General features: G+C 37.1%; 2 protein-coding genes and 1 long non-coding RNA gene across 4 annotated transcripts in view; all 3 read left to right on the top strand.

Moving 5' to 3' along the window:
• Positions 1-24,990, top strand: part of LOC146453337 (centrosomal protein of 83 kDa-like) — a 176,073-nt gene that overhangs the window by 51,717 nt on the left and 99,366 nt on the right. For both annotated transcript variants that reach the window (XM_085096714.1, XM_085096713.1), the window contains exons 6-9: positions 3,294-3,354; positions 13,569-13,619; positions 14,756-14,860; positions 15,808-15,891. In XM_085096714.1, coding sequence (XP_084952840.1) covers positions 3,294-3,354; positions 13,569-13,619; positions 14,756-14,860; positions 15,808-15,891 — 301 coding nt within the window. The remainder of the gene's footprint in view (positions 1-3,293; positions 3,355-13,568; positions 13,620-14,755; positions 14,861-15,807; positions 15,892-24,990) is intronic.
• Positions 3,810-13,567, top strand: LOC146453342 (uncharacterized). Its single transcript, XR_014859522.1, has 2 exons — positions 3,810-5,857; positions 12,098-13,567. It is a non-coding gene; the product is annotated as an uncharacterized LOC146453342 (long non-coding RNA).
• Positions 5,739-9,669, top strand: LOC146453343 (uncharacterized). The gene is made up of 4 exons (XM_085096722.1): positions 5,739-5,871; positions 6,312-7,383; positions 7,637-7,899; positions 8,311-9,669. Exons 3-4 carry the CDS (start codon positions 7,864-7,866, stop codon positions 8,554-8,556), a joined length of 282 nt encoding a protein of 93 aa, XP_084952848.1. The 5' UTR covers positions 5,739-5,871; positions 6,312-7,383; positions 7,637-7,863; the 3' UTR covers positions 8,557-9,669.

Genomic DNA, 24,990 nt, shown 5'->3' with positions numbered 1-24,990 from the left:
GTAGTAACTGTGTCTGTTGCTTATGCATCCATCGACACCACATTGTCGCATCTTAGGGCAATCTCTACTCTTGTGACCCGCCACTAAACAACAAAAACATGGTCCTTGTGATCAGTTCTTTCCTTCTTTGAACAGGCAACTCTTTAAAGGGTTTGCCCACCCATGGTGGATGATGTTCTCTGCAGCAGTCAAAAATACACTTCCCGTTATTCCTCATTGTGTTAAGACTTTGTTGAAATGTTACTGCTCATCCGGTCTGTGGGTTCTCCTCTTTCCATACTCTGCAGTTTCTTCTTGTGCTTCATGCACAATTTGGAGTGATTTGAACGTTGAGTGATTTAAAGTTGTCTTCTTCTTGTCTTTCAAAACACCAGTACTCGTATGCCTGTATGTCTTTCACTGACTGTTTCTCCTCTGCGGTGAGGTTGAGGCTCTGACCATTCAATTCTCCTCCACGCAACAGTGAAGGACGGCTTAACCCATTATGCACCAGCCGTTTCCAGAGGTTTTCCAAAATTCAGCAAAATTTGCAAAGTGGTTATTTCCTACCCCATGTGCAGTAAAAATACATAACTTACAGGGCAAAAAAACAACACCCCTTTGGTCTAAGATACTTAAAATTACTAATTATGGAATAAAATACACTAGTTGCCTATTAAAAATTTTCCAAAAAGCAAACTTGAAGGTAAAAATTTCCGAAATTTCGATGAAATTTGATCCGCACGTCACAAGGGTGAAATTTGATCCGTCTTAAGAGCATGTGTTTGTTTACGCAAGATTACACAGTTGTCACGTTTTCTCATTGAAAATAGAAAAACACACAGAAAGCTTTCCTAAATGAAAAATTTATTCAGAAAAGTCTTTGTTTACGCTTTAGAAAGAAACGTGTATAATTATAAATGCGAGACGATAGACGTGCAAACGATTTGAAGGAACTACAAGTTCATTTTGAAGCGAATTTATCGACCCGTGCGGGGCACGTTTTTCAAATATTTCGCAAAAACTGTTCAGAAGAATCGGTCAGTTAGAATTGTATTTCAGTACAAATTCACAATCAAACCTATAATTTTTTGGCTGTTGAATTCCCAGAAGTACTTGAAAATTTCGCAGAAAGTCCATGGCCTGAATAATGATTTAAGCTGTCGGCTCGCTCCTCGCCTGGATAAAACAACAATTGGTACTCAAAGCGCAATTTCTTCACTGTTATTTCTCTGATTTCCGCTGTTGAGACTGCTGAGTATTCCTTATTAGTTCTATCGATTTACCATTTCAAAAAAGTGTGTTTTCCTTCGGAAAACGCGACAATTGGCAACTAAAAATTTAGCCACACGGCCCACAAGGCAACAAAAATTGAAATATGACACGGCTTCTTGTAGACAAAAAGCTCTTTTGTTTTGGTCCCCCTAAGACCTAAAAATATATGCGCAGTAAGTGAATTCTGATTGGTCAGTCATTTCTGAAGACAATGAGAACAATAGGGGACAAAAAATCCCTTCTAGGGGAGGTAGGCTCCAAACGCATAGTGCGCACTATTGTGCCCAAAATCACGGCCGGTTTTGGCCTTCAAGGTGCGTAATGGGTTAAAACTCTTCCATGTCTTCTTGGTTCTCCACGCTCTTGAGTGTCGTCAGATGTTTCAACTGGATGCACCTCTCACCTCTGAACTTTTTTTCTGGCTTTTGGTTTGCTCTCGTGTACACGTTTTAGGAGTATCCGAGATCCTTTACCATTCTTAAGGCCCGCCCAAAAAACTGCTCAGTAGTTGTAGCATTTTGTCTTTGACCATCATTTGGGCTTCGTCCATGATGGACATGAAGGCTGCCTTCCATGACTTGTATTCTGTCTTGTTATCACCGGAAAAGACCACAAGGCAACCCCTTAATGCCTGTGAAACTGTATGGAGAGTAAGTTCGTTCTCGCTGAGTTGCTCTCCAGTGCAAACAGGTTTTGTCATGTTGCTTTCCACCAATCTTGTCTTAACTTCATTTAATTCAACAACTCTTCGTGCCTCCTCCATGCGAACTCAAGGCGCTGTCATTTGCTTGCGACGTTCTTCTTGTTGTTGTTCCTGTTCTCATCCCAGTCTTTCTAATCTCAGGTTGGCATTGTTGACTTCATGGGATCTCTGTCCTACCACATTTGACTCACAGTGTCCTACTGAAGCGATACCGTCTTCGACAGTCCAATTGATGGAAGTTAGTTTTCTTCCCCATTAAAAACTCTCTGTGCTCTGTGCTGTCTCGTTCACTTGCTCACTAATTTTTTTTTCCAAGGTGCTTTCCAGCTTTTCAATAACAGTGTTTACGTCCTTTTCTTTGGTTTCTTCGCCACCTCCCTTGCCAAGGGTGATGGCCTCTATTAAACTGGTAATTTATTGTTTTCTTAATAAAGTCAAATCCTGTACTAACTTTCTGGATCCCTGTGCAGATGTTTTTCTTACTTGCCTCTTGAGATCCTTTGGCGATCAGTGCATTAAGTTGATGTTGGGTTTTTGTTAGACGGGTCTTGCCACACCTTTTTTGGTTCTGAAGAAGCTTCACTCGCCCTTTTTGTTCTCCGGTGTTAGTTTCTTAATTCAGTCTCGCCAAGTTTTCTGTTTCGTCCAAATGTCTGTTGCGCATTGACATCTCGCTGTTGTCCGTAATCCTGGTTGTTTTTCACTATTTGCCAACTTGTAGATCCATTCGATGTCTCCAAAATTGTTCCCGCTGATGGAACGGTCTCAGTGAGGAAAATAACGATTACAACCAGGATGAATGAAGCTCAATATAATCTGAAAGTCTTTCTGTTACGTTTACAAGTCAAAGTCTAAAAGGCAACGTCTCAAAAGTCTCAAAGTCAAAAGTCTCAAAAAGTACACGAATACCGTAAAAAATATATGCACAACTTCAGCCTACGTCAACTATTTTGAAAGTGCTCACGCACGCATAAAACCTATAGCACACGCACAAAAGAAACTAAACCTAACATAAAATCAAAACCATTCTTGAACAACATAACCTACCTTTTGGACTGCAGTCTGCAACATAAGAGTGCTTTCCATCCTACATACTGCTTGGATTTGAATTTGATAAATGGCATAAATGTGAAAGGAATGTGATGTTATGTTTTAAGCCTGGTGAATAAAAATGACAAAGGGTATTTTTTTTCAGTTAGTGACAAAGAAATTATTATTATAATAATAATTGTTATATATGGGTATACAGGATACATACAAATTTCACTGTTCTCTCTCTTTAAAATGTTTATATTACATGCTCTTGTATTGGACTGACATTCTGCTTTATTAACAGTGATTTCAACAAGCTGCGCTATGACTATTCCTTCTTGAAGTCTGAATATGAACATGAGCAGGTTAGTACAGGTTATTTTCTAGTTATGGTAGTCTTGTTACACGGAGAGCCCCTGGACATGAATAAGCATGCCTCTGATTCTCTTTGCCATAGTACACCATCAGATCTTACAGTCCATGGTATATTTTTGCAGCCTGCTACCAGACTGAAGGTGTCACATGCAATATGCTCCAACCTTTTGATGATATTCCCTCAGCGATGTTACCAAGTTTGCATGTATTTTGGTATACTGGAAGGTGGGCTTATGGGCTACCATCTTATGTATGGAGTTGTCAGTGTTCATATTGCAATCTCCTGGTTGGATAGCTCTGCTTGAAGCTAACAGTTTCTTTTCAATACAAATTAATGCTTGGTCTTTTCATTATAACAAGTTGTTAAGGGGGGCCTTTCATAAATTGCAGTATTATGTTGTGGGTTGCCTTTTAAAAGTTCTTGTTGAGGTGTTTAAAATGGCTATTAAATTATAGAAAGCAAGATAGCTTACACTGGTGTTAAAACGTTTGATAGACTCCTCAAAGGATACAAAATTATTGGAATCTCATCTCTGATCAAATGTTGAGAATTTCTAGCATTCAGGGCTGAGTTGTTCAAAGTGCGGTTAAGCTAACCCAGGACTAGCGTCAATTTTGAATCCAGTTAAATAATACTCAATGAAAATTTTTCCAAAGTTTTTCTGCCCTTCAGATTCGACTTTCCTAATCTTCACATCTAGCTAAAAATAAGCTTTTGAAAACATTTTTCAACAAGAGAAATGAAATCCTAGGTTAACTTTTAATCCTTGATTAGCTTTAATCAGCTTTCGAACAACCGGACCCAGGCGTCTGCATGCTGACTGCTGTCTGACTTCTGTCTGCTATTTTAAATGTTTGATGGGGCTATGTTTATGAAAAAACAGTATTCGACACTAACTTTCCTGCTAAATTGCCCTTTGGGCAACCAAGTCTCTATTTTTTGCTGCCTAGCGTATTTTTTGGTTGCCCAAAAAATCGCCGGCTCGCTTCGCTCGCCGTTTATTGTCCATCTCCAACCTAAAGCTAAGCATCAAGACAACCCCCATGTCTCTTCAACTTCGTCAACTTCTCTTCCTTTTTCCCTCTCTTCTTCCCTTTCATCGTTCTTTCGCTTTTTCCTTGAAAACCCAAACTGAAATCGACTCATTTCAACAATTTGATCGCTGTGAAAATCCCGGGAAAATATGAAGCGTAAATTTGGCCGCTTGGAGCCTGGGTACGGTAAATTTACCAACATTCTTTGCGGGTTAAAAAAACATGGCGGCCACGATTTTGTACACAGTGTTTCGTGCTCGTTTCGTTGTATCTTGTTCAAACTGTTAAATATGTATCTTTTTTCAATCTACGGCTAACGGGTATGAAAATATCCCAAGGTAGGTACCCATATAAACACAATAAATAAACTGACAGCAAAGAGTTTTCAATTTGCTTTATTTCCTGCTGGACACACTGTGAACAGGAGCAAAACATCTGCTAGCCCGATCGGGCAACTTTTACCGTAGTTTTACTTGCCCATTGAATCATTTTACTTGCCCCGGGCAATCGGGCAAGCGTTAGTGTCGAACACTGAAAAAATAGGTTTTTTTTTAGCTACACAAGATATCAAGGAAAATAACTTTTATTTTAATCAACCACTGAAGTGTGGTAATCTCCAAAAGGGGTGAATGCTCCACTGACCTTTTCACGGCAAACAGGTTGAACATCCGGAATTTTCTTTTACATTTCATTGGCAGTTTTTTGGACATGTGAGTGTGATGCTTGTCCTAGACTTGCTACAAGTCGACCTCGCGAGTCTGACGAGCTGAGCGAGCTTTTTTATGAGCTTTTTTAGACCACGCGCGAGCGACGAAGTCGTGAGAGGTCGAGTGACGAAGTAGTGAGAGGTCGACTTGTCTCGCTTAAAGGATTTTTATTTGCAAAAGTGGGGAGTGGCGTGTCTTGCATTTGGGGTTTCAGGTTACAGTTGCGAGTCCTTTACTATGATGGCAGAATGTTTTGATTCCACTCCCACAAAATCTATTGAACGTGTGTGTATATCTCCATCATTGAAGGAGGAAATTTGTTTACTTTGCACGAAAGTTGTTTCTAACAAAGATTTTAGGCGTAAGTTGACAACTTCAGGCAGCCGGAAAAAAACAGAAGCTTGTTTTAATCTCGAGTCAATACTGGGAAAGGAGATCTCTAGTGACTGTTTGTTAACTAATATTTTGTCGTAACTGTGCCGACAAGAACGCAACCCTTTTCAAAAGCTTCAAGGAGTGAGGGAAAGCCTCGAATCATCGAGGAAGGCCATTACAGAGGAGAAAGGAGGCATAACTTCTGTAAAACGGCAAGCACGGCATTCAGGTCGTGGTTGAGCAAGCAAAAGAGCAACAAAAGAGCCCTGTTTGTAGCGTGTGATGATCCCCCTTCGACCGACAGTTCGATTGCGGCGCTGTTATGTAGAGATGCAACAACACAAGTTGTGTCTCAAAGATTTCCATGAGGAAGAGAGTATTTTAACCGAGGTTAGTTTGAAAATAGAGTATTCATGGTTATAATGTTTTGTCATTGTTACGATTTGCTGTTGAAAACTAAGCTCAAATTTCTGCACTCGATAAATTTATCCTGTTTTGAAACTTTCAAATTAACTGAAGCTGTCGTAACTTTTAAGAGCCACTCTAGCACTAGGAATTCTTATTTCCCAACACACAAAGGACTATTCTTGAAGTGAAATTTAAGGTCCAACGATTTGGCCTAAAATATATGATTATTTTGTACAGTATTAACTTGGACTCAAACATTTTAATCAAATTATTACAGACATTGCCAGTCCATCTGTATACCCCATGCGATTTTGCGTATTTATTTCTTTTGTGATATTTTTTATTCAAACGACTCCACCTTAGGTTTTATCAATTTTGTCGAAATATCAACTAATCTGGTACTCATTTCCTTTGTTTTGAAGGTTGTCATACACTTTCCATCCAAATAGTCCCTCTAGATGAATGGCTCTCTATGAAGACAAGGCCTGTGTTATCCGCCAGCTTTGCCCTGGCTCCATAGAATCTGTTATTAATACCCTGCTTCAAAACAAGGAATGGCAGAACGTTGTTCATGGGAAGGTCTGCAATCTCATCAACAGGGAATTGACAGGACTGTGTGTCCTATCAGAGCCATCCCTATTAAGGTGAAAAACGAGAGAAGACCTTGTCAGTCTGAAATGGAGTGACATCTATGAATCGAGTTGTCAAAACGGTGCCCCCTATTCTTGAAGTTCCTAGTGGCATCAGTCAGCAACCCATCTCAGGCTGGAAATGTCACAAGGAAGGCGAAGCACTACACCCTCCTACGTTAGATGCTGGTTGCCAGCTTATTTCAAGCTTCAATTCAGACCTTGATGCCACCAGACGTGTGAAGTCTATTGTACTAAAGAAAGGGGGTCTGAAGAAAATTAGTTTCAAGAGATTAGCCTCTCTAAATACGTGTCTAAGTTACAACTCCACTAGCACGTTAATGGAGAAACTTGAACAAGGGTATGACAGCAAGTTAATGGAATGGAAAGGAGAAGTTGAGATCGGGGTGAAGACAGAGGTGGAGATTTTGGAATCATTAAAGCAAGCTCAGACTGCTGAGAACGAGAACCAAATCAAGGAAAGGGAGGCAAAGCTGCATACCCATAGGGCCTCCATGCATCCAGGATATTCCTTTACAGGGAATAATGTTGACATGAGGTGTAATCCTCGGCAAATGACACTGAAGAACAGGAACAAAGACCATCACATGTTCCAAATTGTAGCATTCAAGAACCGAGTGTCATCAAACCACCTTTCTTCAGACGAACCAAAGGAAAATGTCAACGAGATCCCTTTTTCAACCTTGCTGCAAAGTTTTGACGATTGTTATTGCAGAGAGACCTTGTTGTACTTGTGGGACATAAATGGGCCCAGTATATTCCTTCTCTGTCCTAGATGAAAGATTATTTACCCTCCTGCATAAGCCACAACCATATGGATCAGACACGCCAGAAAACAGAAAAGGTATAAATTAGCTCTGTAAGACTAAAATACCTCCATGGGATGAGGTAAATAAAATGTTGTATTGTAAGATAGTTCAGTATGGTGATGTAGGACTCAGCATGGATTGATTGCTTTTTACCAGCATGCAGTGGGTGCATTCGAATTCATATGATTGCTGTTCTTTTCAGTTCTTTTTCTTCCCCTGATCATCTCACTCTAAGTCTGTTCATGTCTGGATAGTGTGATTTATTCAAATAACCTTTTGGCATTTCAGGTAAATCTTGGAGTTCTTCATAAAAATGAACAATATGAAGAGGAAATGATGGATATTTTGCGGTTTGTCCATGACTATGTTCCTGGAAATGATGAAGACTCGGCTGAAAGCAAACCAGTGAACGTTCTTAGTGGTGGAGACTATCTAACATTTGAAAGGCATAAGGTAGCCCAGTCTGCAATGCAAGATGCCAGGACTCCCTCAGACTAGAAGGCCTTATTCCGAAGATGGAAGATTTCCATGCCCAAATGGTGTGGATGTTGGTATTGCTATTTGATTAGAGATGAGTTAAATTTCATAATATGCGGCATTTCTGAGTGTGTACTTCCAAGAAAACTACATACTCCTTTGCACCGAAGAGATAGGAAATTCCTGTATGTGGGGGGGGGGGGGGGGGGTGTTCTCTACAACTTTAAAGAGAATTATAAAGCTCAATTTTTTGAAATTCCATAGAAGAGGGAGAGGGCATCAGGAAAAGATCCAGGGGATATATGGCTATTTTATAGACTTGAGCCATACAAAAGTGTCTAAGGCATCTGTAATGTTTGTGAGACCTATGTAATTTCCATTTCAATACTTTTGTTCCCCCCCCCCCCCCCCCCCACACACACACACACACACACACATAGAGAAAGAACTTAAAGCCTTATAGGAATAACTTTTGTTTTTGCCAGGTAATATGGCATCATTTTTATGATACCAAATCTGCTAGAGACACTGGAACATTGTATGCCATGAGAAATGCCATTGATGCCAGAAATGTGCCAAATGACCCCCACAACCGTTATTATGCTTCTGCTGAGTTCATAGACAAAGTTACAGATGCCTATTTTATCAATGGAGCATTGGTGCATTTTGGAATGGCAAGTGTGGAAGAAAAGCCAACAAAAACATCTATGAAGGCAGTGGACTTGATGTAGAAGGCAAGAGAAGTTATGTGGTTAAAGTTATCAAAGATTTTCTGGAGGAATATGTTGTTTATAGTGTACCAGAGTTAAGCCACACTGCACCCACAAGCAATGATCTTAAGTGTCGAGTATGCCAGAAAGCCTACAAAAGGCCAACTACCTTGAAAAAACATGAGGAACAGAAGCATGGGATTGTGGAAGCCTGCAACAGAACAGAGCCAGAAAGTTGACAACGTGAGAAACTACATCCATCAGCTTCTCATATTGCTGTTACTGCACCTAGACCACAATGATACAATTAAACATGGAGACGGTGGTCGTGTCATCGGGCTGTACAAATATTTTTGTCTCTACTTCAAGGTGTCGAACTGTCCTAAGTACTCATTTGCCATGCTTCGACTTCAAGCCCAAGTAAATTCACTGTTGTCTCCTAGATTGGCTCCCTCACTCACTTGGAGTAGGTTTGTCAATCATCAAGGGAAACCAGATACAAACCATCCAATGGATCTGGAGATCGAACATGATAATAAGTTGTTCAAGAATGACTGTCAAAGCTATTGAGGTTAAATTACTGACAAAACTATCAAACGTGTTGGTAGAAGCACAATGCCTTCTGACGAAATTCTCAGAAATTTTGACGAAACTTCTGAAATAAAAGGGTCCCTGGGAAACATACCATGATGTCCACATAGGAGGGGTGGACGTTTTAGCCCTTGTAGAATGTTTACTTCCTGCACAAGTGTACAGCATTATCCCAGGGAGAGCGCACTCTGCCTTTGAGGAAATGCCAAACAGCCTTCTAGATGATATTGACTGTGAAAAGCTTAAGACATGGATTAGTCAGTCTCTTAAGAGGTTTAGCACAAAGCGTTATTATCAAATCTAGGTATGGAGGTGGACCTTTGCAAATCTAATACTGAATGATACATCAAGGTTATATGGGCAAACCATATTTTGGAAAACGCTACTTTCTGTGATTTGTAGTGAGGTGCAACTGAAACCTTGTAGTCTATTACGAAAACATCCACTGTATCCTTGTATTTTTGTACATTGTGATATTTGGCACATGTATTTTCAGCTAAAATTGCTCATTGGTGCGTTCATGTCTTTCCATGAAGGAATAATTTTAATAATAATAATAATAATAATAAAACTTATATAGCGCCGATATCAATAAGACTATTTTCATCAGCGCTTAAAAACGTAAAACTAGAAACTATATAAAAACTATATAAGAATTTTAATTTGAGAAATATTTCTATGCATACCATGACTGGGTTTAACTAGTTTTGTACATTATTGCAAACCCTAGTTCTTTATAAGGCTGCCAATCAGGGTACTACAAAAGATATTGAAGCAAACTTAAACAATAAAGCAAAAAACTGATGTGTCACCATACTAATCGAAACAGTATCTGAACGCAGAATGAAATTAATAATCAAACTGGTTGCAAACATTGTGTGGTTCCAGAAACTATTAGTACCCTCCTCATGAATAGACAAATGATATTGCACTTGGAGGGAGAGAAGGGATTTTTAAAGGTTACAATATTATAATTTAACGGAAAGTATTAGCACAAATATTTTATATTACTGGATGGACAATTGAAGGCGAAATAAAACATGTGTGTGGGTGTGTGTGGGGGGGGGGGGTATGGGAATTTTCTGGAACCACGCATTTAAAGTAGCAGATGGCAAAGATGACATGACAGAAGATTCAACATACAAGCTAAATGTCACTTTAGTTCTTATTCGCTCCCATCAGTACTGTCTAAAACATAATGACGATGCCTTCTGACAAATGAACTGGCAATGTCGCTGTCTTCAGATTCACAGGCTTCATGCATAACCGAATTGTCTGAGTCACTGCTGCTACTTTCACTCAGGTCACACAAACACTGCCAGACATATTCAGCATGTGATTTTTCGAAAAAGCTGAACTTCTGTAGAAGCATTTCCATGCTATTTAGCTCTCTTGCACAACAAACTATAGAGTCTATCAGATGTAGGGAGAAGCCAGTCGCTAAATCCAGTTCTGTAATTAACTTTTCACATGAGAGATTACCTACGAGCTGCATCCTGTACTGCAATAAATTGTCTCTAAGCAGTTTAGCCGTTTCTCCTTGCAACTTGCTCTTATTATTGCAGCTGGTTGTTTTATCTCCTGAAACAGCGTGTTTCAGTAGTTTTTCTTAGCTGGACTGGTGATCACATTTTTGCATTTTTCTTTACACACATTCCTTGGCTCCACAGGTACATAAACAGATACATTTTTCTGCACAAATATCGCAACATGTATGTATAATTGGGTTCTGAGATGGACTTGCAGTGAATGATTTCATAAGCAGAGTTCTCCTACAAACATTTTCATTTCTGGTGTACTCCTTCATTTCCTTGCTCAGTGATGTTACGGCTCCGTGTACTGCCTTTATATCTTAAAAGGACTGCATGTACCTTTTCATTGTTTCTGTCGACTCTACCAGATTCTTGGAGGTAATCATCAATCCCAGTCGATGGTCCCAAATGTATAACCATGTTGCCTCCCTTCACATTGACACCCATTCCAAAGGCAACTGTACAAAATACAACCCGGACACTTCCATTTTCCTTGCAGAACTCAGGTTCAATCGTTCTTTTCACAAGATCGTGTGTCTTTTTATGGTACATTGCAAATAACCGTGTGCAGTCATCCAATGGTTCAGTTCCGTTAGGCCGTGCATATGCTTTTACATGGCCCCAGTGACTGACTGAAAAGTTAAAACAGTTCCTTCATGTACTCTTTCCTTCTGCAAAATACCATTACTTAAGTGGCACTCAATTGTCTCTCATCTAGGTCATCATCAATTATTGGTTTATAGGTTTCATATAAGTCTCCATGATCTATATCAACCACAGCATATTGAATGTTCCGTTTATTCGGATCACCTATAATCTGGACACAATGTTACATGCATAGGTCTTTGATAATTGTTTTCTTGTTTCTTCTGTTTCTGTAGCAGTGAGAGCAACAAATGGCACATCCCTATGTAATAATCACCTTAGTTCTGCCAACCATCCATAATCCCTCCTGAATGCTTCCTCAGTAGCCGTGTCCTTTCTCCTGTAGCAAAACAGAAAATTTAAAACTAAGCTTAAACTTATATCTATCCAAATACACAGATATTACACAACTGTTTACAGACTGCTCATAAAGGGAGCTTGCACATACACAAAAAAATGGAATCCTTAAAGCTCACGGAATGAACAACACAACCAGTAGTCTGGAAGTGGAGTGTTGTTATTTTAAATGTTTTTTCAAAAGTCACTTTTAGACAAATAAAACTCTTCCAATGTCATCTATGCAGTGATGTAGTAATCAATGTTTGCATATAAATTAGACTCCACTCGATTTCTTGGCTTTGTATCACGGCCTGACCTAAGTTTGCTGGCATACACTTTTCCAAAGAAGTTGGATTTAAATGAAGTACACACGGTTTTAAAGTAAATATAAATAGACATACTTACCATTTCGCTATACAATGACTCTCATCGATAAAGACACATTTTATATTTAGCTTTAGGTGACAAAAAAATGTGTCGGTAATTGTTGAGAATCGCCTCGGGACATCCAAACACTATTTTCTGTTTCAGATTTAAAATATCCTTTAGCTGCTCTTCCGTGCAATCGTCTCCTACGTAGAATGCGATCACTAAGCCCTTCTCTCAATAGATTGTTTTGTAATGAGTCTCTGTAGGGAATTCTTGTGTTGCTTTCCATTGGTGGGTGGAATGATCTCATTGGCAATTGCTATAATGAGGTGTGAAAACTGTGTAAATCTTTGAAGGCCAAAAACTCAGGGCCTGTTTTGTGAGTATTCTCACCATTCAAATGAATCAATGGAGTATCTAGACTAATCAGGTGTACAGCATTGTGCTAACATATAACTTTTCTGCCAGTGGAATTTATTTCTTAGAATTTTTCCTTGCCAATATTTTCATAAAAGTCAGACTCATGAGTTGCAAACAAGCACTGCCAGGTTACAGCCTTAATTATTTATGTTTTGCTAAGATATATTATTATGGCAAACCATAACTTCTTTTTAAGTGCTGTTGCTGAAAGAAGGTATGTTTATAAGATCATGCTTCTGGAAGCACAACTTTGAATATTTCCTGAGTAGTTTGCTCCCTGAGTTTGATTTTCAGAGTACATGTACTACAAAAGTGATTAGACACTGACTTGCGGCAACAAGACATAGATTCTTTTGGAAAATGTCACTTAAACTGCCACAACAAATCAAACGGTCATATTTGAAAAAACATTTGGAAAGCCAGAATAATGCTTTTATAAATAATATTAGTGTTTGTAATGAGTGCCAGATCGTACTCTGAGCACAGAAGAAAACTAAATAAACTTGTTAGTTTTAGAGCTAATGGTGAAAAAGAATTCTTAGTGACTGTTTATCTAAGATCTAAGTTAAGTGTTAATGTTTTGTTCAAAATTTACTTCTGAGTTTTTTGTTCCTGAATAGATTGCTTTGTCAATGTTTTTATAAAAGGGTAGATTCTTCTTTGGGAAATGCTGGCACTTAGGCAATGATATTTTGCCAGCTCTTCTTACATTTAAATGAACTATTATCTAATAAAAAACACAAATACCGCACATAAGTGCATTGGTAAATCATAGCCTCTGGAATGGCACTTAGGCCATAATTGTAGCAAAAATTACGCCTTGGTCTACCATTAAAAAATAGTAATTTAGCCTGAGTTCTGGCTGCTGTAGAGAGTTGTTTTGTAAATCACCCCTTGAGGCCCTGTCTACACGTTTGTAAGGCCTCGTCTGCACTGCATAGCTAACACTCAATCCCAGGGTTCCCACTTAAGTAAATCAAGTGATCATAAAGTGTAACACTTGTGGGATCTAGCTATGATGTGATGGATGTGTTGATTGAGTGTAATATATATTTTACACTCACTCGATACTTTGTTGTGGAATTTAGCTGACTTCAAATTGTTTGAATTAATTGACTTTTTTCATTAAAAATGCAGACACAACATAAACAAATTATAGAGGAGATGCAAGTTCACCATGATATGGAGGTATAGTTTGAACCCAATTGTTTACCATTAATGACTGATAAATGTGTCATTAAACAAAACAATATTTATTGATATTTATTTATTGATTGTCCTGAGTGATCTATAACACTTGATTTTAACATTTAAATGTTTTGAAGCTATAAACAGATGTAAAAGTTACAATAAAATGTCATGAAAGGTGTAAGTCATTGTGGTTTGAAATGTATCGATCTGAGTTAATAGTTTCTCTCACAATTTAGTCACTTTGATGTGGATAACGATGTTTTGATTTCTATACTGCAGGTTTTTATCAGGTGATCGTGTTGACCATCTGTGTGTCATTATCAGTTTAAATAAATAGCTTCAAAACCCATCAACAGCGATACGTAAATGCAGAAACAAAGTGAATCAATTTTTATTCTGACTTTTTTCATATTTCTGGTATTTAAAATGATGTTGCACATACCCATACAAACTCTGACATTTGTTACCATAATAATATGAACATAATTCATAGTTTAAAAATGGTGTCAAGTGTTGCCCTTCGTTATGTGCTTTGGTTGTCGAAAAAAGTATACAGTGAGCAAATTGTCCACTGTGTTATATAAAGAGTGATGCAATCAATGGAGATGGTCAAGCACCAAAGTTATTATTTTTATAGTGATATTCAAACTTGCTTAGTCTTAGCTTGCACTGAAAGCCATCTGAGGATATTAAATTTATTGTACAAAGGCTAATTTAAGAACAAGGTTTGCCTCTGCTTTAATGTAGTGGAAGTTTCATGTGATCAGAAATTCAGCTTTTAGGCAAAAAGCAAATAAAACAAAACTTTGCAGGACACACCAAAACTTTTTCTGTCTTTTTGGCCAAAAAAGCTATATATATATATGCCCTTTTTGCACAAAATCCTTCATTTGGTTTGTTGACACCCTGGAAATGTGGCAAAATTATGATAATGTTTGTGTTTTATTGTGGAGGGGATGATGTTGAGGATGATTGTATGGCATATTTTATTCAACTTATGATTAGTGTACATATTTCAGTTTTGTGCATCTGTTGTGTCTGGTACCAGAATAAAATCGAATCACTTTTATTTTCTGAGAATATTGAAGAGGGGACTTAAAAAGATGATATGAAGTTTTTTGTTTGGTTTCAAGATCACATCGCTAAAGAAAGAGAGAGACTCTTTAATACAGAGATTGCAGCAAGAAGGCCCTACGGATGCGCAAAGAACAAGAGGACTACAAAGAGAAAATGCCCAGGTTTGTTATTATTTAACATTATTTAAAATTAAAACTATCAGTTATACATTAAATTAAACCTCTTTTATGAATGTTCTTTCTTCACCACATCTTAACCGCTGTGTTATAATTAATGTGATCTAACCAGCTTTGTTGTTGTAGTATATGTCTGCCTAATTCCTAGGTGCCTATATTTCCAGACATTTTGCCTTCATTGTTGCATTTGTTCCTTGTAAGTCACGGAACGTATTTAAACAAGATGGAGAGAAATTTCTCATGTCAAACATCTAAGAATACATTTGTTTCCTGATGTTCAGAATTAGGACGACTTCCCCAAATTTGCAGTAGCTGTTAATTTCTGTGAGTACTTTCTCAAATTAATAGGAGACTAGGCAGGTTTAGTCAATTAAATACTGGCATATACATGTAATAATAATTATTAGTAAGGACTATGTTGTGACAAAATTTGATAATCCTGCTGCTGTTCTAAGAGCAAATAATTTGATAACTTCCAAAAGCCAGCCTCAGATTATGGCTTAAGATAAAATCATACACTTTGTAGAAGAATCAAGGAACTGCATGCAGATAAATGTTTTGAAGAAAAAATTGAGAACTGTATCTGCTACTTTCTATAACTGATAGTTTGAAAGGTTGTTTGGTCAGGTATTTCCATTTTGCTTCACAAATTGGCTACAGAATCACACTTACAGTAAAGTCACGATATTTCATAATAAGTCCCACTGATGACAAAAAATCTTTAGTTCTTTCATGGTACAAAATTTGAGATGGTATTTTCAAAAGGAAGAAAATCTGCCTTGTCCAACTTATTTTCAAATAGGACAGCATGTGGTCCATTTTCCTCCCATGTCTCTCAAGCTACAAAAGTGAATATGTCATAATAAATATCAGGTTTGTGAACTGTTATCTGTCGTGTATTAAAATCAATTTCTGTAAATCTGTTGATTTAGCTTCACATGAAAATCAAAGGCCTCTTGAGTGAACTAGATGAAATCAGGGCGCAGCGGGAAGCATCGGGGCTACAATCTGACCACGTAAGTTTTTACACTGTTACATCCTCATTTTCTGACAGATTCGTTAGTACTGTATGTCCACTATTTAATGTGCACCGTTGCAACACAGAAAATTAAGAGGAACATGGAACACGTGGTGTCGCAAAATAATGATATTTACCAAGCTGTATGAGGTCAATATAATGGCTATATTATAATTAGATCAAACAGTGAAAGAGAGGTGACTCTTGATATGAAAGTGGTCTGTTTAGATGGAAAATCTTAAAAAGTGTCTGATTAACTTTCAGTGGAATTTAAAACTTCTTTTGAACCCGGTTGCAGTCATGCATTGGCAACATCCTAATTTAAGTCTTAAGAACTGGTTTTAAACCATTTGACATAAATATGACTCAAATTCAGAACTTTCCACGCCGAAGGATTGAAAAGGAAGGCAAATTTACCATCTTTACTGGCATGAATAAAAAAACATTTTGCAAAGTCTTTGGCCTTACATTACTGTACTAATGACAGCACTGTGATACACTGAACCAAACTTATCAACAAATAATATTCTTTGATGAAATGGTGTATTCCAGAAACTTAGATTCTAGCTAAATGTGGGTTTAAAACTGGAATTTGAATTTTTTAAAATTAGGTGAAACTGTGAGGAAGTGCTTTTGTTTACAACAGACAAGGTATTATGAAAAGGGAGCGTCTTTATTACTGTCGAGAAATTAAGTGACTCAAGTCATGGATACAGTATATTAATTTTGTCAAGAACCAGATGAAACAGAAAATTGTTATTTTTAAACTTTCAACTTAATTTAATAACAATTATTACAACTTAAGTGATGCTACAGTCAGTCAGTAAAGGGAAAACAGATAGTTGTGAGACCAGTTAGTTTGCACCACCAGTTTTTATGCCTGTTTCCTTGGGTCTGGGCAAATATCAATATTTAAAGTAATTTTTTCATATACATATGAGTCAGGGGCCCTCAAGGCGTGGAATCTTAAGTTTTTCACGCAAAACACCCAAAATTTAGACAATAGCCCATAAACCTTTGCAAAGGTTTTTGAGAAAAAAAAATCAATTTTCTCTGATTATGAAAAATAAAGGGTCATCTTGGGTGTGTTTTGTATCTTTTGGTCATTCGAAGATATAGTTTGTATTGTCACATATATCACCTGCCAAACTTCAGAACGACTATATTTCCAGTGTTTACTTTCTTGAAAGCAGGGAGGAAGGTGTTCCAGTGTCAAATCACATGCTAAGTTATGATGATCTCTTAGTTACCATGGTTTTCTAATATTGGAATAAACTGCGGGGTTTTTCTCACGAAGTGAGGTTAATAAATTTGTCAGGCCAAAGGGCCGAGCAGAGCTGAGCCAGGCAAATTCAAGTGAAAAATATATTTATATATATATACATCGTTGAAGGTGTCCGTGCTGTTGCATGGATACAGTGCAAACAAAGTTTGAATGACGCCAAACAAAGGGAAGATTGCTAGGCATCAACAGGTTGGAAGACAGGCTGGTGTCAGGTGCAACTAATGTTTATTAATTGAGTGCTGAATGTGAGCCCAAAGGAGGAGCAGCAAAATAACTCTATTCGCATCAAATCTCAAAAAACTCTGGAACGTTCGTAGTTTTTAGAAAAATGCGACTCAGGGAACATCAGTTCTGGTGATATTACAGGGAACAAAATTTGGCACGAGCAAACGGTTGAGCATGGCTGAGCAAAATAATGTTAACCATTTATCAAAATAAACAGCCTGCCGGTATTCTACGTTGATTAACAACAACACTCATAACAAACCACTTAGTTGCTCATTGCCTAGTTCCTGGGCCTCTCTGTTTTTCATTTCGGTCAATCCGGGGTCCAAGTGAAAAAGCGAGGCCTAGACAAAAATAAAAAATTGACACAAATGTCTCAAATTTTTCTGGTGCAAAATTTTATGTTAGCGGTTCGCGCCATAGCGGAAAAATCGGATGAAGTGGTAAGTTTGAACTCACTTTCAACACAAATGCTTTGGTCGATAATTCTCTTTCGCATGTATAAGAGTAGTTTATTCATGTTACTTTTGTTAAGGAAACAAATGGAGCATACGGTACGGCTTTGCCTGTTGAAATGAAAGTCTCTCTATTGTCAACCCATTAATTACTTCGTTTTTACAAAGCGAACTAGAGAGTGTGACCCAGCAATTTGGCAGTTTAACAACACCTTCAAAGGAAAAAGACAAAGATAAGCCCTCTTTTAAGTTTGAACTTTATACTTTGCACAGGGGACTACGTTAGGGCTTTTTTTTCTACATTTTTGCATCATACAGCAAATTAAAGTCTAAACCGGTTTTTAATTTTCGATCCATTATTCGGTTGTAGAAAAAGTTAAGAGAACTTTCATATTTCAGTCGCAGTTGTTTACGTGTTAAAGCTCCATCGGAATAAGGTCGCAAGAGCTAAAATCGGTTGCAAGTGGTCCATGGATTTCATTTTCAGGAGTTTGCAAAGATGGCAACAGGCGATTTACAATTACACATGCATTCACAAGGGTTTCCAACCCTAATTAAGGGAGCTTAAGCAATGACGACAGTGACGGCAATGACAACGCCGCAGAACAATAGGTTTAATGAGCAAAAACAATCGCTCTGCATGTGCGTTTTACATTTTGGTACATTTCTTTGTCGTCTCTGCAAAACAACAACGTGAAATGAGCACATTCAAGGTTTTGCCAGAGAACGTGAATGCAAGGTGGTGGTTCCTAGATATATAGTTCGCCATTTTTGTAAAAGTTGAGCGAGTATAAATAAACGCGAAGTAGCACAAATGAAATAAAGTTATATTTCCAGGTGAACTTTTTGTTGCCATTGCCGTCGTCGCTGCTCATTAAAGCTCCCTAATTTGCCGCTGTTTGCAACATCTTATATAGACCCGTAAAGTCCGCCATTTTGAAAAATAAAACAAACGCATGCGCAGTCTGTTTTTGTCTAGGCTTTCCCCGGCCGTTCGCCTTGGATACGTCACCGAAACGAATTGACCGTGAGGGCCTAGGATAAAGCCATACAGGAACTAGGCAAGGTTGCCCAGAGCCCTGAGAGCTCTTATATTTGGCAACTCAAGCTTGTCACGGTTTTGCGTACCACAGAAATGCCAGACGGAGGAAAAGTATCTAAAATAAAGGATAATAAATGGTTTGTAAGGCTTGCATCTTATTTGTAAAGATAAAATCCTCCAGAATTGAGAAAGGACCGCAGTTTGATTGCTCACTTTATCACAGATTTCCCTAGTATGCTGGCTGCAAACAAGCTTCCTATCAATATTCAAACCAGGGAGAGTTGTGTTGTTATGTATTGGAATAGAAAAGTCATTAACAATAAATTCGAAGCAGTAGTTCTGTGACTTTAAGACCATAGCCAGATATTTATCAGCATCTGCGATCATTCCATTGTTGTAAAACCAGGACGACAACAACAACAAGACTTTATTACCCTAATTAAAAAGTTGTTAATACATCTAGTTGATTTTGAAATTATAACTAAGAAGATAAAAATGTGAGAGAGCTGGTTTAAATAATGTAAATTAAATATTTACAGCGGAGGTAGGACATGTACAGTTAAACAAAGAAAAAAAAAAACACTTAGGAATTAGCAACGACCAGATCATCCTGGAATCTTGATTCCAAAATGACAGGGTCCTTGGCAGAGTAGTAAAGTTACATGTCATCAGCATGTATGCATTTACAGATACGTGATTAATAAAATGTAAGAATAAGAATGTAAGCCAAAGGTTCTTCCAGTTATCCGTATGTGTGGTTTAGCTGGCTTCCTAGATAAGAGTATGTATATTTCAAATGGGAATTAATATTCTCTTGGCTTGCTGGTTTACCCATTAAGTCTGCAAGTTAGGAAACCAGCATATTACCAATTAATTATATGCTCTTTCTTGTGTTGTAGAGGCCATTGTCACAGCAAGCAAACATAAACAGGCTTAGAATTGGACCTTTAATAAAATAATTGCAGCTTCATTCTCAAGTTCCCTTTATTGCAATAATTTTTATCTTGAAAACGTTTATGTTTTGAAATAATACATGATTGTTCACACATTTTCCTAAATGTTACAAGACTTGTCATTTTTTGCTACAGCAGTGAATTGCTCGGACAAATTTTCCCCAAGAAGGTATATGTGAAATGTGCCATTATTTAATGTCCAAATTCTGTAAGAAAGTGAGAAAATAAGAGTTAATTTTGTTTTGTTTTTGGGCCATGCTAACAATCATAGATATCAGAAGAAAGCTACGATTTCCTTAAGTGCATGTGCATGCAATTCTTAAACCTTGACCTTCTGTCTATACGAGTATTAAAGTACAGTAAGGCACTTTATTTCCATTTATCAGCATTTGGTAAGATTTAAGAGCCGTTGTCTGAGAAAACCGGGCAGGCGTCACGGATGGGGGTCGGCCGATTTCCTTCATTTTCTAGCTGTTTTCTAGTTTCGGTCAGTGATGTTGAAAGGCAATATTTTTATATTCAAACACCTTATAGTTTTCGAGATCCGACTACCCCCCCAAAAATCGGCCGTTACGGACGAGAAATCCGGTAAAATTCAAATGCTTAACTTCGGTAACGCGTTTACAAATTACTCGCTACTCAAATTCTACCAACCTCGAGAATCTCTTATTTGGATAGTTTTTCTCTGATTCTAAGTCATCTCAAACTTTCTCGATACGTTTATTACCTTAAGAAACGAAAAATGATTTGCACGTAATAAAATTCAAAAGATAAACATGTGTGTTTATTGACTTTTTGTAAGATTGTGTTCTCAAAAAGGCGGCCGTTTATGGCGAAAGAAAATAGTTGTAAGAAATCATTATCATCCCCTTAACAGGAATAACGAAACTGAAGTTTGGGATCTACAAAATCAGAACCGCTTTCAACCTTGATTTCAGGTGCATCTTATCTGTAATATTGGACAAAATAACATGTCACGCACATTGTCACGCACTTTGTGTTGACAAAAATTTTGGCAAATTTTAATTTAACGGTGGTTCTTTCCCTCAATTTGTATTTAGAACCCTAAACTGGTCAATTAGATCCCTTCTCCAATACATGTATATTTAATTTCTGATTTTTGGGATGTTTATATTCGATACTTGTTGCTTTTGAAGTGTTGCTGGAACTCAGCTCGCTTTGAAACGTGGCGATCTCACGAGCGAAACACAGTGTACAGCTTTCTCAAACGTTATTTTTTTCCAGAGTTTCTGAGAGTCATAAAAATTCTTCGTCTGACAGTGATTGAACCTTTAAAGAAAGCGCTTAGTCCATCTAATTTTTTTGGGTCTAAATGGAACTGAGTATCTGAAATAATATTTCATAATTCATGTACGTATTGTACATTTCAAATAATATTCTTTTTTTTAATACGTAGCAACGCACTATATCAAACAAATGGCTCAACAATTAACGAAGGAAATGTTCTGTATTAGTTTAGCTGATATTGATGCCTCAACTTATCTGTTAATATTTTTGAAATATGAAATTTGCCTACAAATTTCGGAAAATAGTTCGACAAACATTTTTCTCGTCGAAATTCACTCATCATTAAAAACTTCGGGGAAATGTAATTGTTAATATTTTCAAATTGCGCACTTTCACCGCACCAAGAGAAAATAGAAGTTCACCATCTCCAGAATGAGCTGTTCGATTTAAAACGCAAATTAACACTGTGGTCCAGTTCCGGAACAAAATAATCCCACGATCGTCTCAGTAAAAGCAATCATGATTTACACAGCCATCTTTCCTCGCTTGGTATAAGTGGAAGAACGCGAGAACATCAAACTGTCACGAAGCAATTTTATTTGCTTGTGAACCGACCAGTTCCAGTTGGAGCGGGTAAGAAAAAGTCATTCTTACTTTTCCGGCATGAGAAAAGTTTAAGTGGCCAGTCTTCAGTTAACTATTTCTTTCCTCCATAAACAATTCCAACGAGAGAGCCGCAATGTTGATAACCTTGCAAAATATGACGATTTTTTAAGGTATTTGTAAGCCTTATCACATCGATCAATTAGTACTTAGGAAAGGAAATAAAATTCTCCAGGTAAATATCCTTTGTTTCTTACTGATCTGGCACAAGTCTTTTCATTTGAAGTTTTTGTTTGGGTAAGGTTTTTTTTTGTTATTCCAGGTTATTGCATATTTTTTTTTTTTTTTTATTGTTTGCAAAATCACATTACTTACATTACTTACAGTACGGGCTAAATATATCACTAGACAATACAGTATTCTACCTACAATACATGCTTACTGGTTACTTACGCTACTGAACAAAACAGGACTCTACTTACGATTCAATACAGATAGCCTTAAACATAACAGTAACTAGATTACTTACAAACTGCGGGTTACACGCTACTAAAAAAAAAAACAAAACAGGAAAGCAGTAAGAAAAGGATGAAATTTTGTCACTGGAAGAAAAAAAAAATTGTGCGTTTTCGTTAATTTAAATTAATTTTAAATTTCCCATTTTTCAACTTTCCATTGCAAGATTAGCGCTGACTTCAATTCTAGAATATTTGGAGGTTTTTCTAACATTTTACATGAATAGTAATATTTCTGAGTTTGTACAGTAAGGATCTGGAATTTCCGCATTAATTTTGAGTTAGTATTTGGGGGTGGATCATAGTCATTAAATAGGTACTGTTGTTTAGATGGAGTAAAATTTACTTTGTGCTTATTATTAAACCATGTTAAGGCTTCTTGAAAGAGTTTTTGGGCCTGCAGGGCACTCCAGAAATGCATGTTCCAAGGAATCAGCTGAATTACAGAAAAAACACTCCTCATTATCTGCTATTATAAATCGTTTGAGCTCTTTTTTGGTCACTAAAATACGGTGTAACATTTTAAAGGAGAATTGTCTCAGTTTGTTGTTAGTAGAGAGGCGAGGTACATTTTGGAATAATTTTTGCCATTTACATTCTATATCGGGGTATTGTCTGGCCCAAGTTTTTATGGCTGTTGGTATAACTTCTGCTTTTTCTTGAAAGAGATGATAATAGTCTTTACATTTCATTTTTGAAAGTTTAAGCGATTTGTCCCTAGATAAGTCAAATGTATCACAATCATCGAGAATAAAGTTCATAGGTCTGGGTGTAGAAGCTGCCTTTGATTTGAGGTTTGCTGGAATTGATGCAAGGATTTGAAAATAGTTTAGAAAATTAATTTTTATTTTGTACTTGCGATTAAATTCTTCATAAGTTAAGAATTTTCCATTTTCATTCAGAATGTCTTGAATGTAGTAAATTCCATTTTCGGTCCAACTTTTCCAGAATTTACCTTCAATAGTTATGTCTTGATTGTTCCATAAAACAAGGTCACTTTTGTATTTATCTTGGCGATTTGGACGTAATTCCTTAAAGTACTCTAGCATTTCTAAGTAGAAAGACGGTAAATTTTTGTCTAGTTTCTTTATATGATAATTACACTTGAGCAAGAAGTTAAGACCTCCATATTTTTCAAAAAAAGCATTTGGAATAGCTGTCCATGCATCGGTAGTTGGACTGTTAAGCAGTCTACCAATCCAACTCAAGCGGAGTGCTTTAACTGTCGTTGCAAAATTTGGAAAGTTCAGGCCACCTTTACTTGTTTCTTGAAAAAGAACTTCCCTTTTTATTTTATCTTTTTTGTTTTTCCATAAAAAATTAAAGAGCTTGGTTTGGACTCTTTTAATAACTTCTTGAGGAACAGTCAACATTGAGGCTGCATACACCAATTTAGAGACTCCTAGAGTTTTAGCAAGCAGGGTTCTTCCCATAAGTGAAAGGTCGCGAGACAACCGGATATTTAATTTAGTTTCCATCTTTTGAATTTTTAGATAAAAATTCAAATTGTTATTTTTGTCTCTATCGTTTGAAAGATAGGTTCCTAAGGTCTTAATTGGGTCCGCTGGAACATCTATCTCTAAGGGTTTGGTTTTGTTGTTTTTCAAAGAGCCTATCCACATAGCCTTTGTCTTTTTGCTGTTTAGCTTTAAACCTGAAATTTCACCAAAGCTCCCCAAAACTGACATACTTCCACGTAATGACATCGTCAGGTTATTGCATATAGAAATCGTGTCACCGTTTTCTGTAAAAGTAGCTTAAGAAATAGAAGGAAAACATGTCGACTTTTAGAGTTTCGTGTACAAATGTTAAAAACTTAACTATGCCTTATTTCTGTGAAATTTTACCAAATGTTACCCTTCACAATCCTTGTCGTGTAAGGGGAGGGGGGTGGGACCCTGTGTCTCTAAGGGAACGGGTTTTTGACGACGGCACCACTTAAAATATATGATGAGTTTTGCAGTTTATGACCATGCGGCAAAAGTAGATATCTGTAGCAAGATTTATTGGTATTCATAAAGAAAATGGGGGTAGCAGCAGAGTTTCAGAGATAATTCAATATATTACGTTGTGTCAGCTTTGCAGTAGTCTCATCGTCTATCTTTCAAGTTTGGCTGATTAGATCTCCTGTGAGATCCAACGTACGAGCAAGCAGAATCTTCGTTCACGACTTTGCAGTTTTTAAAGTTATAATTTAGTAGCATTAATTCTAAAAAAGATTTATATTACATATTAATGCATGGCATCTTTTTTTTCTTTTTCAAATTGGAGCTAAAATGATCTAAGAAGAACGCGCGGCTACCCCCATTTTTTTGATTCTATTATCCCTGGCAGACATTTGCTTTTCCTGGGAAGTCATAAACCGCACAAAAAATACATGTGCCTTTCTTTTCACGTTTCACATAAAATAGTGTGAAAATTTTGAATTTAGCTTTGCTTACTCATCAAATGAAGCTGTTTTGCGACTCACTATGGTCAGTTCATGAAGAAAAGTGCGGTAACAGTGGCGGATCCAGGGGGAGGTTCCATGGGGTCCGGACTCCCCCCCCCCCCCCATAAGACCAGTGTTTTGTTGTTGTTTTTTTTTTTTTGTATTTTTATTAATTAATTAATTAATTTATTTATTTATTTATTTTTGTTCTTTTACTACTTGTTTGACACTAAAATTCTTGCATTGCAACATGTCATAGCATATCACTATTCAATTAGTTGACTTTTAAAAAAAAAAATCATTTTGCCATAAAACTAAATTCTAGTGATCTACAGGGCTC

This window comes from Pavona decussata, unplaced genomic scaffold (genome assembly GCF_977016875.1).
Source record: "Pavona decussata unplaced genomic scaffold, jaPavDecu1.1 SCAFFOLD_336, whole genome shotgun sequence".
NCBI classification, from domain to species: domain Eukaryota; kingdom Metazoa; phylum Cnidaria; class Anthozoa; order Scleractinia; family Agariciidae; genus Pavona; species Pavona decussata.
Note: the sequence above shows the minus strand (reverse complement) of the source record. Positions and strands in the feature narration are given on the sequence as shown.

What these genes read in the sequence shown, in the direction of transcription:
- LOC146453343 (XM_085096722.1), top strand. Translation starts at nt 7,864, where the DNA reads ATGGAAGATTTCCATGCCCAAATGGTGTGGATGTTG. An exon ending in CCCAAATGGTGTGGATGTTG is followed by an intron (nt 7,900 to 8,310) that starts GTATTGCTATTT and finishes TGTTTTTGCCAG; the next exon opens with GTAATATGGCATCATTTTTA.